The sequence below is a fragment of the Macrobrachium rosenbergii genome, chromosome 36 (assembly GCF_040412425.1).
Source record: "Macrobrachium rosenbergii isolate ZJJX-2024 chromosome 36, ASM4041242v1, whole genome shotgun sequence".
In the NCBI taxonomy this organism is placed as follows: domain Eukaryota; kingdom Metazoa; phylum Arthropoda; class Malacostraca; order Decapoda; family Palaemonidae; genus Macrobrachium; species Macrobrachium rosenbergii.
In genome coordinates this window covers 9,456,104-9,472,415 of record NC_089776.1, presented here as the reverse complement: position 1 = coordinate 9,472,415, position 16,312 = coordinate 9,456,104, and the positions used below count along the sequence as shown (strand labels likewise).

At 37.2% G+C, this 16,312-nt stretch overlaps 1 protein-coding gene across 1 annotated transcript in view; it reads left to right on the top strand.

The window, feature by feature from the left end:
- The window catches only part of LOC136856681 (uncharacterized), a 43,292-nt gene that overhangs the window by 8,563 nt on the left and 18,417 nt on the right, over nucleotides 1-16,312 (top strand). Inside the window, exons 2-3 of the mRNA XM_067134739.1 lie at nucleotides 9,633-9,819; nucleotides 13,722-13,767. Of these exons, the coding sequence (XP_066990840.1) occupies nucleotides 9,633-9,819; nucleotides 13,722-13,767 (233 nt within the window). The remainder of the gene's footprint in view (nucleotides 1-9,632; nucleotides 9,820-13,721; nucleotides 13,768-16,312) is intronic.

Genomic DNA, 16,312 nt, shown 5'->3' with positions numbered 1-16,312 from the left:
AGACGAAAAATTATTAACTAAAAGGTTAACAAAACAAAATAGTTAATAACTGAATATTTAACAAGACAAAAAAAGTTAACAACTGAAAGATCGACAAGACAAAAATGATGATAACAAGACAAAAATTAATAACTGAAAGGTTAACAAGACAAGAAAATAATAATTGAAGATTAATAAGACAAAAAAAATAACTAAAAGGTTAAAAAAAATTAATTAACTGAAAACAAGTGTTGATGACTGAAAGGTTAAGACGAAAAAAAAAATAACTGAAGAGTTAACAAAGAAACTGATAACTAAAAGGTTACAAAAAATAATTATTAACTGAAAGGTAATAATTTTTTTCTCTTTATCCTTTCAATTATTAACATTTTCCCTGGTTAATATTCCAGTCATTAATGTTTTGGTTTTGTTGACCTTTCAGTAATATATATGTATATATATATATATATATATATATATATATATATATATATATATATATATATATATATATATATATATATATCTCTATATATATACGATTCTCTCTAGGTACACGATTGGAAAACACCAACGAATGGGAAGGGGTTGGGGAGGGTTGGATATAGGGAATGGATCCTAGAGGAAGGGGGCTGAGGGGGGGTTGGGGTATCTGAGACAAGCGGCCAAGTCTTATCACCCCTCCCATTTTTCCTAAGGAGTTACCAAACTAGTCTGGAAGGGGCGCCCTCGTTCCCTCCTATCTGAAGGAGAAATTAATTGAATACCAGCGGCTCCCTGAAGCGCCCACTGCCCTGTCTCCAGTGGTGCCACAGGCCTGTAGGGGTAGGGGTGGTGTTCTTTATACGCTCAGATCTCGGTCTCCCAGCTGTTCTCTCTCTCTGTTCACTCTCTGTTCAGTTTTGTTCTTTTCTGAAGTGGTGAAGATTTCAACTCTATGGTAGATTCAGGATAACTTGTGTGATGTTTTTTTTGGGCGTAATTTCGGTGTTCTGCACGTGTTCTTGACTTGTTCTTCACAGTTGTTCTCTCTCTCTCTCTCTCTGTTCATTTTTGTTCTTTTCTGAAGTGGAAAAGATGTCAACTCTATGGTAGATTTAGGATCACTTGTGTGGTGTTTATTTAGATAATTTTGGTGTTCTTCACTTGTTCTTCACAGTTGTTCTCTCTCTCTCTCTGTTCTCCTTCTGCTCAATCTTGTTCTTTTATGAGGTAGCAAAGATGTAAAAGTTATGTTGGATTTAGGATAACAACCTGTGTGGTGTTTTTCTAGTAATTTTGATGTTCTTCACTTATTCCTCGGTCTGCCAGTTGTTCTTTTCTTGTTCTCTTCCTGTTATTTTCTGTTCAATTTCTTGTTCTTTTACCAAGTAGTAAAGATTTAGCACAACAACTTGTGTCGTGTTTACATTTACTCAATTCCGGTGTTCTTCACTTAGTTCTCGTTCTCCCAGCTGTTCTCTTCCTGTTCTGCGTCTGCTATTCTTAATTCTGGTGTTCTTCACTTAGTTCTCGTTCTCCCAGCTGTTCTCTTCCTGTTCTGCGTCTGCTATTCTTAATTCTGGTGTTCTTCACTTAGTTCTCGTTCTCCCAGCTGTTCTCTTCCTGTTCTACGTCTGTTATTTTCTGTTCATTTTCTGTTCATTTTTCATTCATGAAGTAGCAAGATAAAAAAACTATGGCAGATTTAGGATAAAATTTGTGTCATGTTTATTGCCTGTGTTTGCATTATAATTTATCTATTGATCAGGCATGAAATGTGACGAAATTACTGTAAGCCACATTAAATCACAAAGAAATATTCAAGCTTAAGATAAAACCAATTTAGCAGACTTATGACCATAAGAAGTGAAGCCGACTAACAGCCTAGTATCAACAAACAACAAAATGGACATGAAATATGTAACAGGGAAGAAATTGGCTAAGCCTGACAGAAGGAATATTTTGAGAGGATGTTAAATGTTTAAGGAGGAAAGGAAATCTAGAGAGTCAGAGAATTGAGATGACGTTAAGTGTTGTTCTAAATTGGCAATGGAATTTCATATAAGTTTTTCAAATAATGCGAGGTATTAAAAGCAAGAAGGATTCTATATTCGATTTCTACCGACCTAATTGTTATATTTAGCCGAGTTCCTGACGTGAATATATTTGCTACGCTTGATAAGTGAATAGATTCATTGAGGGGGACCTCTATTCCACGATAGTTCTTTTGCGTGATAGGAGAATGGGTAATTAAGGTTGAATTTACTTAATTATCAGAGCTCGTTATCAAAAACCTTAACAAGATTTTTTTGGGGCGGGGTTCAAGACAAAGGCCATTTGTGATGTGTAATGCACTTTGCACAAAACCTAAACTAGAACTTTTTTTTATTGCAAAGAATATTTGTGATATGTAAAGCAGCTTACCTTAATCTCTCATCCCTATAAATAGATTAAAACAAAAACAAACTGAATAAAATAGGTAAGGATTTACCCGCAAGAAAGCAACAGACCATCCTCGTCAAAGAAGGGAGTTTATTGTACACAGGAGAAGGAGGGAAATTCCGAGGCGTGCAAGAGGCGTAAAGTACCAGTTAACGAACCGGGAAATCGGTGAGGACTTTGAAAGTGTTTTTCAAAATGAATGGTGAAACAGTATGGGTAAACAGGTGAATCACGAAATAGGTAAAAGTAGGGAGGCAACAGTGTCCGTGCTGAATGTTTGAAAGAAAAGAGGTAAGGGATCCTGTGGAAGCCAAAGCTGGATTGTATGAAGGGGTTGTTGAGCCAACTCTCCTTTATGGATGTGAAGTATGGATGCTGAATTCAGACTGGAAAAACGAACAGGTTGAAACTTGAGACAAACTGCTTGCAAGGACTGAGGAGTGAGAAGGACAGGAGGGGTGAGAAATCTTAAGACGTGAGAAGAGGGATGTGATCAATTTTGGGGTGGTTTGGTCGTGTGGAGAAAACGGAGGATATTAGGGTTGGTAAGTATTAGGAGACAGGAAAGGAGTAAGACTTAGGAATATCTGAATGAACAGCGTGGAAAGGTCAATGAGATCCCCTCCTTTTCAATGTTTTCAACCACACTTATTGGAAACCTATTGCTCAACAAACCTATCTCATTCACAGAATTCCTCCTCATTCTTGATTTCATAAATTCCGTAACAGTCATATTTCCTCTCTCTGTCATTCCTCTCTCCATCTCTGTAACCTCCTGAACCCTATCTGAGCCCTGCCCTCCTATCACCGCTTTCGAGAGGAGTACATTCATGTAAACATTTCCGATCTTAGAGCTCTGGCATTGAGTGAGTAACCCAGCCGCCGCAACGCCTTGGTGCCATTCTTTCCTTATCTTCACGGCAAAGTAAACAAACAAACAAACAGCGAGGGGAAACTATAAAAGAGCCCTGAGTGGCCCTTAGGGGTGACGTTTTCTTACACACAAAAATTAGGACTCGCGGCGGGACGTTTCGCGGTATATTTTGACGTTAAAATAAAAAAAAAAAAAAGTTTCGAGTTCGGGGTTTTGTGCCTTGGGTTCTGGTCGCCTGAATAATGGAGTCATCCTTTAGGTGAAGCAAGGGGACTGAAACGAGGGGTCTGAAACAAGGGGACTGAAACAAGGGGTCTGAAACAAGGGGACTAAAACGAGGGGACTGAAACAAGGGCATTGAAACAAGAAACAAGGAGGCTGAAACAAGGGGAAACAAGTGGTCTGAAACAAGTGGTCTGAAACAAGGGGTCTGAAACAAGGGGACTGAAACAAGGAAAATGAAACAAGGAGATGAAACAAGGGGTCTGAAACATTGGACTGAAACAAGGAGAATTTTTTATTTCTCAACACTGATGATAATTTGGTTTGTATTCAGTGACAAAGGACACCTGATAACCAGGAACGCTGGGGTCATTTATTAATAAAAATAGAAAGATTTAGAGGCTAAACGCATTATTATTATTATTATTATTATTTATTATTATTATTATTATTATTATTATTATTATTATTATTATTATTATTATTCATAAGATGAACCTTATTCATATGGAACAAGCCCATCAAAGGGGTCACTGACTTGAAATTCAACCTTCCAAAAAATATTATGGAAGTAACTGAAGGTAATGGGAATTTCAGAAAGAGGAGGTCAGTTATTAGAAAAACAGATAAATAAATAAATAAATAAATAAATAAATAAATAAATACATAAAAATGTAAGTAAATTATTACAATACAGGGAGAATTGTAATGGGGCAGTAACACATTGCATCTTCGCTTGAACTTCTGAAGAAGTTCCAGTTGCCCTACACCCTCAGTAGGGAGGCTGTTCCACCGCCCAACGGTGGGAGGAATAAAGGACCTCTGTGACATAGGAGAGGCGTATCCACGAATTCCAACCTTCACGGTATCGATAGGATATTTCACCTACGTGGGAATGCATTTCCGGTTGCAAGAAGCCCTTGCAAATTATTTGCAGAATCTCATTCAGATAGCGGTAAATACTGAGATTTTCCAGAGACAGGATAACCGTCAAGAACTAAAGAAATGCACGAGCGATTTGATGAATTAAATTTGTCTAATTATTGATATAAGTTCATCATTCAATGAAGCGAAAAAAATGTGACTTCAAATTGACTTAGAAGGAAAAATTTTATGAGTTTTCATTCAGAATTAAAAGACCATGTTCCATGCGTCTGTTTCCAGAGATAAAATCTGGAAATTCTGCTTTCATCCGTTTTTGCATCTTTTACATAAATCTGCCAAAGGTCTTTTATTTCAATAGCCTTGAGTATTTTATTAAGAATGACCTATAATGGGTAAACCTCAATCCCCAGTCTTAGGGTTCAATCCAAGATAATGAACTAATCACACAAAGGCCTATTTTGACTATTTTTCTTAGACCTTTATTTAAAACCTTATATCTATCTTTTTTCTTTTTGTTAGGGGGTGGGGGGATGTTTGAGGAAAGTGGTACGGGGTTGGGGGAGGGCGAATAGGTCAAGATGACAATTTTAGTACAGTAATATATATGTGCATATGATTTCTTCACCACCTGTATAGGAAAACCTTAGCAGCATTTTTCTTTATTTTGTGCACCTACTCCAAACAGTTCATGATTAGTCTTGATAATAAATATTATCAACCGACATTTTTCTCCTTTCTTGTTGATAATTACGCATTCAAACTCTCTTAACTGACTGTTAATTATCTGATATAGTTTTCCCAACGACTGAGTCAAATTGAGCTAACTAATGGATAAGTTAAAATGTTAAATTAATTTGCGAAGTAATTCATTCACTTCACAGAAACAAACTTTTATAATTTATTGATATACTAATTGATTACTATGAATATCACTGATATACGACTTTACGAATAAAACATTGCCGTTTTTTACCTCGTAAAGTAACATTTAAAAAACTGGCTTTGTCAAAAAATTATGGAGCCTCACCTAAGAAATTTTTTTTACCTTTTATTGACCAATTATTAAATATTCTCAGATCATTTTTCTCTGTGAGGAAAGAAATTTTCAGGAAAACAGTGTTATCTGAATTTCAATGAGTACCTGGATATTAAAATGGGTTATTGGAGGAAGAATAATATTTTCTAGGGGACACAGGCAGTATACGTTTGCATTCAGAAACATTACTTAGGACTTGTTGAAATCTCTGGACGAAGCAATACAGTAAAACACGCTTAACAAGATGTTAACGAACTCATGTCACGTGACATCCTTACTTGACATCTTTCTAGAGATTTCACAATCGTCTAAATCTTATTTGGTTTCAAACTCAGTTGCAATCGTAAGTCATTTAAATAAAGAAAAACACAAACAAAGTTTTCTGTACATCGTATAATCAAGGCCACCGAAAATAGATCTATCCCCGGTATAATGTTGTATGAGCAGCGGCCCATGAAACTTTAACAACGGCCCGGTGGTGGCTTATCCTATATCGTTGCCAGAAGCGCGATTATGGCTAACTTTAACCTTAAATACAATAAAAAGAACTGCTGAGGCTAGAGGGCTGTAACTTGGTATGTTTGATGTTGGATTGTGGATGATCAACATACCAGTTTGCAGCCCTCTAGCCTCAGTAGTTTTTAAGATCTGAGGGCGGACAGAAAAAGTGAGGATAGAAAAAAGTGCGGACGGACAGACAAAGCCGGCACAATAGTTTTCTTTTCAGAAAACTAAAAAGAGTACAACAGGAATACATGGAACTCTTTGTGGTTATATCAAGATTACAGAAATTATACAGTAGACAAGTATATCGAACTTATTTAGCAAATAGCTAAAAAAAAAGGTAAATTCTCGTTTGTACAGAAATATAAACAAGTATATCGAAATAATCTAGCAATGAGTTAAAATAAAAACGATTAAATCCTCGTGTTTCCAGTGATGGATATTTTCCAAGCACTCCATATCCTGACAAAATCGCAAAAGGAAAAAAAAGTAACGATTCCAAAACCCATCGAGGCCTTATCACACAGTTCCTCCCACCGGAAACGTTTGTTTATTGTTCTAGAGGCTTCGTAATCTCACTACGAAGTGCTTCAGTCGCTTGGTGGAGAAAGGTAGTAGGTGGCCTTCAGTTTCTGAAGCAACCTGAAAGCCTTCAGCCAGATTTATTCCTAATTACACTGAGCTTCTGAAGATTTATTTCTAACTTAACTGAGCTCCTGAGAAAGGCGCGTAAACGCCTTCTTTGTTATCCCCCGGCTCCAGCCATTATTATTCCAAGATGAGGTATCTGTCGGTAAATTTTTCGAATCATTCGTCAGTGCTACTTGCAAGAGGCTGGTGTAACGTTTCCTTCCTACTTGACCAGAGAGGTGCCAGCGATAAACAAACTGATTCAGCGCGGATTGAAACAAAAAAATCTGCCCTAAAAAACTCAGAGGGTGTAATACAAAAGATCAACAGAATATTATTAGTAAGGTTGGGGGGTGAACCTGCGCCTGGTACCTCAGCGAGGATCATGTGCAGAGTCGCTAAGGTCGGGACTGTTCGGGAACAGCGAGGGATGCTCGCCCTTCGGTTCAAATGCACCTGACACCCTCGCCCAACCTTCGCCGCTTGTTTATTTTCTCGTGAAACCGCCTCGCGCTCACTCGTACTGTATTGTTCGAGTTTATTACCGCAGGGGATTTATTCAAAATCGAATAAATCCCTTTTCATTTCACCCCAAAACGAGCCTGCAAGGACGACCTATCACTCCGAGCCCTTGCGACGCCATATTGGAATCTCGAACTTGAAGGTTGCAGGGACTAGGAATGAAAATCAATCATAATTAAAAAAATAAAATTGGTAACTCTGTCAGAGCCAGTTCCCCTTATCCGTCCACGGCAATCCCTACCCCCTCCCTCCCCCCCACCTCCCTCCACCATGCCCTTGGCACTGACAGCGTTGCCAAAGGACGCGGTAACTTAACTAGCGAAGAGCTATAGTCTCAACCCGTCTGTTGGACAGGAGAACCGCGTTCTCTCGTCCTTAAAAAAAAATCACTCCTGGTCAAAATTATCAATATCTCCAACGTATTTTCTATTTTTTTTATATGTTCAGAATATCAGTAAAGATATGAAATCATCTGTAAGGATTTTCAAAATAAAATAATGGACTTGTGGGATGAAAACGCCACAGGTAGGTCTAGGAAAAAAAAAAAAAAGTTACAGAATATCTTGAAGCTTGGTGTGTCCCTGGTGAAGAAGGAGGAGGAAAATGAGGACGAGGAAAAGGAAGAAGAGGACGAGGAGGAGGAGGAGAAGGAGGAGAGGAGGGGGAGAGGGAGGAGAGAGGGGAGGTAAAAGGCGCCGTAGGAGCTATTGCAACACTGTTCCCCCAAGCCTGCCTGGCTCTCTCTCTCTCTCTCTCTCTCTCTCTCTCTCTCTCTCTCTCTCGGGGAGGCGATAGCGCCAGGCATTACTTTATTACCAACATGGGTTAAAAGGCTAAGGCTCTCCGCTTACACTCCCCTCTCCAATTATTATGAGGAAGAAAGGAATGCGCACCTCTCTCTCTCTCTCTCTCTCTCTCTCTCTCTCTCTCTCTCTCTCCTTCAACCCTTTTGGGGATTCTTAAAAGCTATGTAGCTACGGTGGTGTGTTTCTTTTTTCCTTTTTGCTCTTTTTTTACTTTCTCTTAAGGGCCGTCCATTTCCATTAAACACTTACATCGTTAACGGTTCAAAACCTGAGGTAGGAGCCGAGCCGCTAGGCCTATATGTATGCTATGCAGAATCTCTCTTGACTTTGTAGTCTTGCGTCTCTTTTGTTTTACAAATCTAGATGTCTGTATTAATCATTCTTTATATATATATATATATATATATATATATATATATATATATATATATATATATATATATATATATATATATATATATACACATATATGTATAGATATATATATATATATATATATAGATAGAGAGAGAGAGAGAGAGAGAGAGAGAGAGAGAGAGAGAGAGAGAAATAAATCGTCATTGGAGGGAGGGAGTACAAAAATATTTAAAAAATCAGAAATTTGGAACAAAAAACACAGAATAGGAAGAGTTTCACGAGGACTTGAAAGATTTCAGAATAAGTGCATCGAGAAATTTATGTATTATTTCAGTTCTCTCTCTCTCTCTCTCTCTCTCTCTCTCTCTCTCTCTCTCTCTCTCTCTCTCTCTCTCTCTCTCTCCTCAGATATCAAACTCTGAGTAACCATTTCGTAATCGCTTTGAAAGAAAATAAACGTATTTTTAGAAAGAGTAAATTTCAATTTTCGTTTATTTTTTCGTCTGCATTTTTGATCTGTTTTAAACTATACTTTTGAAATATGAATTTAAATTTTTATTAATTTTTTCTGCATTTTTGAGGTGTTTAAAAATATAATTTTGAAGTGGGAATTTCAATTTCTATTAATTTTTGTCAGTATTTTTTGAGTTGTTTAAAACTAATTTTGAAATGCAAATTTCAATTTTTATTCACTTTTTCTGCATTTTTAGCTGTTTAAAACTATAATTTTGAAATAGGAATTTCAACTTTTTTTCTGCATTTTTTGAGTTGTTTAAAACTATACTTTTAAAATCTGAATTTCTATTTTTATTCATTTTTTTCTGCATTTTTTAAGCTGTTTAAAACTATAATTTTGAAGTGGGAATTTCAATTTTTATTTATATTTTTGTCTGCATTTTTAAGCATGGTTAAAACTATAATTTTGAAATGTGAATTTCAATTTTGATTTATATTTTTTACCTGCATTTTTAGCTGTTTAAAAATATAATTTTGAAATGTGAATTTCAATTTTTATTCATTTTTTTTGTCTGGATTTTTGAGCTTTGTAAAACTATAAATTTTGGAAATGCAATGACTTGTGAAGAAGCAGGAGTTAATTTAAATTTGGGAAATCGCCATCTAATGACTTTGATTTTAAAGAAAACAAATGAAAGTTATTAATAACTTTCATATCACACATTAGACGGACGTCACAAATCCTTACGAATCATTGGCCATAAGTTAAATAATCAAAGTGAATGGCGTCATCTCCAAATGAGGAAGAAGAAGAAGAAGAAGAAGAAGAAGAAGAAGAAGAAGAAGAAGAAGAAGAAGAAGAAGAAGAAGAAGGATTAGATAAATAAACTCAAAATAACGCGAAATCCCAAACTTGCTGTAAATAACGCCTTCCCAGGGGAGGAGGAGGAGGAGGAGGAGGAGGAGGAGGAGGAGGAGGAGGAGGAGGAGGAGGAGGAGGAGGAGGAGGAGGAGGAGGAGGAGGAGGGGGAAAAAACAACAGTTCTGCCATAGTGTTGTTGCAGCTGCACGAGGTCAGCAGTAACCCTCCATTTAAAGTGATAGATGGCCCCAGCCTTACTCAGGTGAGAGAGAGTTGAAATGTAGTTTGTGGAAGAAGGATCAAATGAATCTCTTCCAGCAGATGACAGATAATAATAATGAGAGAGAGAGAGAGAGAGAGAGAGAGAGAGAGAGAGAGAGAGAGAGAGAGAGAGAGAGAGAGAGAGAGAGAGAGAGAGTTGAAATGTAGTTTGTGGAAGAAGGATCAAATGAATCTCTTCCAGCAGATGACAGATAATAATAATGAGAGAGAGAGAGAGAGAGAGAGAGAGTTGAAATGTAGTTTGTGGAAGATGGTTCAAATGAATCTCTTCCAGCAGATGACTAAGATAATAATGAAAGAGAGAGAGAGAGAGAGAGAGAGAGAGAGAGAGAGAGAGAGAGAGAAAGGAGAACCCAGAAACACAAGAAGAAGAAGAAGAAGAATGAGAAAAGATGAGATATGAAGTTTTCGGGGCTTGATTACACAAACAATTCGGGAGTGAGTCTTTTTACGCTGGTGGTCCACGGCGTGGCCCTTAGGAGGTATGGATGGTATTGTCGAAAGAATAGGACCAGGGGGTGGTCAGACCTCTTTGCGCCACTTTCTAAAAAAAAAAATAATCACATTACTTTTTGTCACTTTTGCCTTTAAAGGTGCCCAAACGACATTAATCAATGATATCATATTTATAGTCTCACCCCTTAATAGATCCTACTAGCAATTAAGAACAGTTCTAAGTCGTTTAATGCATAAACTAACGTTGACAATTTCGGTCTATGACACTGGGGTTCCACTCTAAGAGAATAATATCCTTTAGTTGAATTTATAAACTGCTCAGTTAAATCTCCCTCTAGTTAACTCACTTAAAACGAAAACTTCTCCGAAATCAATTTCTTATCTGGAAGTTTTGTAGATAATATTGTCAAGTTTGACAGTTGAGGGATGTGAAATTATAAGTGAATATACCGTAGAGTTTTCCACCCTCGTCGTTAGAAAACCTAACTTGGAAAATAAAAGGAATCAATTCAACGCTTTTGCCTTTTTAAATTTGTGTTTGGGAGGGCGTTACATCAGGCGAATAAGTTAATTATTCATTTGTCTTTGAGTTTTTATTAATCCGATGCACAATAAGTAAATGAATTTGAATATCGTTGCACCTTTGAGGATGTATGAGTAAAATTCCCTCCCAGATTTAAAAGAAAAAGAAAAATAAAGAGAAAGAGAATGGGTGTTTTTATTCTTTTGGGAATGAATCAGTGAGATACTTGACACTGCTTCGTAGCGACTCTTGTTAAGAGAATAACGAATATAACTAGAGAATTTTTAATTTTTCCCTACGGCTCGCGCCCCCTACCCCCTGGAAATTTCTGACGCCCCCCAAGGGGTGCGCGCCCCCAGGTTAAGAACCACTGTCCTAGGAGATTTTATTCAGTTCTAAAACTCTGATTTATGCAAAATAGTCACGAGAAAACTGCAGTCAAACTATTTTTTTCAGATTGTGTTTTGTTGTCATTGAGAACTATCAATTATTTTTATCATTATTGGCGAAGCCCCACTCCCAGTCGGAATACCACAAGATTAAAAGTATATATATATATATATATATATATATATATATATATATATATATATATATATATATATATATATATATATATATATATATATATATATATATATATATATATATATATATATATATATATATATATATATAAGCTATACAAAACACCAGAACTCCAGCCATTAGCTAGAACATTGCGAGCGAAGTACAAACAATAAGAAAACTGCTTAAACCTTGAGAAATCGCCCCTTTTTTTTTTCCAACGAAGAAAGAGGTCACTGTTATTAAAAATCCACCAAGGTTTGTGTCCAGCAATTAATTCCCCATCCGTTTTTCACTCGCTGAATTAGGGATCCGCCTCTTTCGGTTGTTAGAGCACAGGGGTCCACACCAGTCATCTTATCCCCACTGCCACACTTGCGGGTCGACTTTCAACAAGAGCCCGTGCTGGCATAAGGCCAGCATTTATCTAAAAACACCATCGACCATTTGGTAATGAAACCTTCATTAGTTGTTTGTTATTTCCTGACCATCTATGAGAAAAAGCGAATTCTCATATCTATAGATTAAATCCTTTTCTGCTGGGCACATTTGGCACTGCGGTGATTCATGCCCTTTGGGTATCACCAAGCTATCTGCCATTTGCACACTCTTTATCAATATATCTCGCTCCCTGCACCGCGTGAAGAAATTCCCCAAAGATTGTCTGATTCACCCAATCTTAGGCAACCCATTGCCAGGCTTACAAATATTTTTTTTATATATATTTTTGTTTAATATTTTTACTGTCCACCACTCTACCCGAAATTGAATCAGCCTTCTATGTTACTTTCCTTTCAGTAACTTTCAATTAATTATTCTTTGTTTCCTCAAAGATTTTTATAGCACTTAAACTCCCCATATAAAAACCTTAATTACCGATCTAAGTTCAACGTAAGTTCTTACCTGCAAAAACTAAGTCTATGTCCATCTAAAAGGGGGTAAATCTCGAAACATACCATAGAATTTTCTTTCGGTCAGATTCGATGCTAATCGCTTCCTTTTATACAATAATGACATATGATTAGAGACCATAAAATGATTGCTAATTAGTACGGTCAAGTCAGCCCTCTGGGGCCGTGACGTCACGGCGTACATCCGAGTGTTTAAAATGTCCAGAGACCAAATTCCCCCTCTCAGGAGGACGACATTTCCTCAGCTAATTTGGCTGCCACGACCGGGCAGCAATTTTTTTAAATCACTCCCTTTTTTTGAACGAGTTCGCGAACCTTTTAAGGCCTCATTAATTCAAGCGCGAAATTTAATAATTAATTTGATTGCTCTCGTACGAGAGAGAGAGAGCATTCTCGTTTACTATACTTAAATGCGCGTGACATGTTCTGCCTGTCATGCGTTTAAACGGTTGCCTTGTCTTGTCGTGGGGGTGGGGGTGCGTAGAGCGCGCTTCCTCCTCGCCTCGAGTCAAACGTCCAACGCATTTTAAAAATGCAGTTTATATTTATTCAAACGAGAGACGTGGTGACGCAGCGTGTTCCTCCGAGGGGCAGCAGCAGAAGCAGCCAGCCAGCCGGAGTCCCCTGGCGTAATCAGCTCCGGAGAGTGATTACCAAATTTCCTCATTAATTATCATTCGTTTCGTGATAATCAATAATTAGGCCATCATCTTGGATTACTGGACCTATACTGCCACTACCCTCCTGCCCTCCGCCAACAACGAGTCCCCTCATCCTCTAAAACCGGTTTTGAAAATGTTGCCGGGAGTTGCTGGAAGGAGGAGGAGGAGGATGAGGAAGAGACGGATGGGTAGTACTACCGGGAGGAGGAAGAGGTGGGGTGGGTCTAGGGGGAGGAGGACAGAGTTGCCAGATGCCACCACTGGATTTGCGAGTGACGCCGCGTCCTGAAGGATTTCAAAAGATCCTAGAGGAGGAAGGTGTGGGTGAGGATAGGATGATAAAACGTGATGATATACTGTCTCTCTGCCAGCTAGCCGGCTCTAGCTTACTCGTGATGGACGCCGAGGGAATGCATAAGAGGAAATTACTGAGGATGACCAAGAGCAATTGCAAAGGGAATGTGTATACACTGGAGACCTCTTTCATCACGGAACTGGCACTTTGTGGTTTTTCATTTTATTTTCTCTCTTTGTTCGGAGTCGTTTTGAAATGATGACATGCTTATTTTGGACTGAGAGTTAATTCTCTTCCCGGATATTTAAAGTTTTCCTGGCCACGATTAACCAGTGTCAGATTCTTCTTATGTTACTTCTCATTTCGTAGAGCGATTTGGTATGGATGTTATCGGGGCATTGGCTGATATGTTAGAAATATATCGGTGCCAGTATATAGTATTTCAATTTTAACTTTGTTAAATTATAGCAAATGAATCGCTTGACAATTCAAACACATGGATTTGACATGGCAAGTAACCGCCAGGTTCCACATAGGCCTATGTAGCTTGTTCGAACTCTAACAACCAAAATTTGATGAAAAGTACTTTTGCACTTCTAATTTAAAACTTAAAGTGAGGTGTTTGTTGCTCTATTGTTTATTTTGCAAATTGGAGTCAGGAAAATCGTGTAACATCGTTAAAAATAAAGTTAAGCAAAAAGTATTAGTAAATGTCATAATGCTTTTAGATAATACAAACTTCATTGGAATGTTAGCAAGCAAACCAACTGTCCTCTGTGTTCGACTAAGAAGGTTTCAATCTTATGACTTGGGTACAAAATGGCATCATGAGATGCTTTTAGCATCAGTCACTATAATTATCATCATATCAGGTTTTGTAGTCTTTTATTTTTTCTTACGATTGGTATGTTTCATGATTATCATTATAATAGTCCATAATGGCTTGAATTATTATGATTTTAAGTCAATATATTGAAAGCAACATTTGACTATTACACCAACCTGTGGCTGGGGAATTCACGCCCTGACGGAGTTGGTAGGCCTATACCCATGCAGGTAGGCCTATAGACACACTGCCACCCATGCCCCTTCGTTGCTTAGGTCAGCTTTTTGGAAATTCATTTGTGTAACAAATTGATGATGATGATGATGATGATTATTATTATTATTATTATTATTATTATTATTATTATTATTATTATTATTATTATTAATTTGAGTCCCATGTTGAGATCAAACATAATAGGAAGCCTTCGGCTACAGCAATCATCGTAGTGTTCCATGCTGGCTTTTTGTCAACGATCTCCATTTGTTTTGGAACCTGTATTCCAACTGTTGCAAGCAGTTTATAGTGAGTTTATCAGTAACTTTCGAATTTGAATTTAATATCTTAGTAACCCGAATAATGAAAAATAGCAAGTGAACCATTCCATCTGCAATAACTTACTAGATAAGCTAAAAAGTGCGCAGACGAGAGGAATTGATGCTTGGTCATCCTTTAAAGAAAAAAGTCCTTTCTTCAAGGGGTGATAGTTATTGGAAGATGTTAACAGATTATCAAGAGTAATCGTCAGTATTGGAGTATGAAGTCAAAGGGCACTGAAGGATATTTTAAGTAAATTTACTCTTGGAAGCCGAAAAATTAGTTTAAAAACTGCATCTGATGACAGGGTTAATCTTACCGCAACTGATATTGAAGTTATACCACGGCTTCAACGGGAGGGAGTAGGAAGCTTGGTTGAAAAGGTACCTTTTGAAAAGGCAAGGAGATTGATATGAGACTGAAATTAAGGGGGAAATAATGTAAGACAAAGAACAATTACTGATAGAGCAGACTGGCTTATATGTAGTCTCATCGAAGGGAAAGCAGAGTTAATGTGTATGATCAGAAAGGTATAATCCCCAAAAAAGGACATAATAGGCTAGTATGAAGCTTTAGTATTTGAAATGGGAAAATTATTTAAACATTATAAAACTACGTTTTCAATGTTTGCACAATATTTTTTATTTATTTAGTGAAAAAATCAATAGACATGGCATCTTGATACCGAAAGCAAAGAGGAAAATGTAAGAAGTAGGATTAGAATTAGCAAAGAATGCAACGGACCCACTCTTAAAGGAAAAGAAGGTTATATGCAAGTCAATAAAAGCAGAATCAAGAATAGATTTCCAAATTTCCAAAGACTGGCAGTAGAGTGGAAGGAACAGTCAGTGGATTTCACAATCATTGCATTGCCGAGTTTCATCCAAAGTTACAGAACGGGTGTCACACCCTTATTATTATTATTATTATTATTATTATTATTATTATTATTATTATTATTATTATTATTATTATTATTCAGAAGATGAACCCTATTCATATGGAATAAGCCCACGGCAGGGGCCATTGAATTGCAATTCACCCTTCCAAAGAACATGGTGTTATTTCGAAAGAAGTAACAGAAGGTAATGGGAAATACAGAAAGAGGAGATTATTCATTAGAAAAACAGATAAATTAACAAATAAATAAGTAAATAAAAACGTAAGTGAATTATTAAGACACAAGGAGAACAGAATTAGGGTAAAAAAGCAAGCGAGAAAGAGATGCTACCTAGCGGCGGAAAGAAAGGATAACCAAAGATTTGGAGGAGAGAGGATGGTTGTACTGGGCGATTTAAATGCAAAGGTTGGTGACTTAGAGGTGGCTTGGCTGGCAGGTTTTAGAGTGCCTGGAATAGATGAAAACAGAGATATTCTGGTATGAATTCTCTCTCAAAAGGGGAATAAATTATTTTAAAGGGGACTTGTTCATAAGCACATTGAGGAAATATCAGATGGTGAGAAATATCTTGATATTGACGTATTAGTAGGAAATAGATGCAGAAGTAAGTTGGTAGATGTAAGCTTGAGGAAAAGGTTTAGCGGGCAGTAAATATCCAGCCGCCAAGAATTGTAGATAGAAGGTATTTTCACTTGGAGAGGAAAGGTTCAAAATGTGGTTGCAAAACAGACAATTGAGGAGAATATGAGGAAAGAGGATAAATGTAAAATCTGCATAGCTTCAAGATTCAGAAGC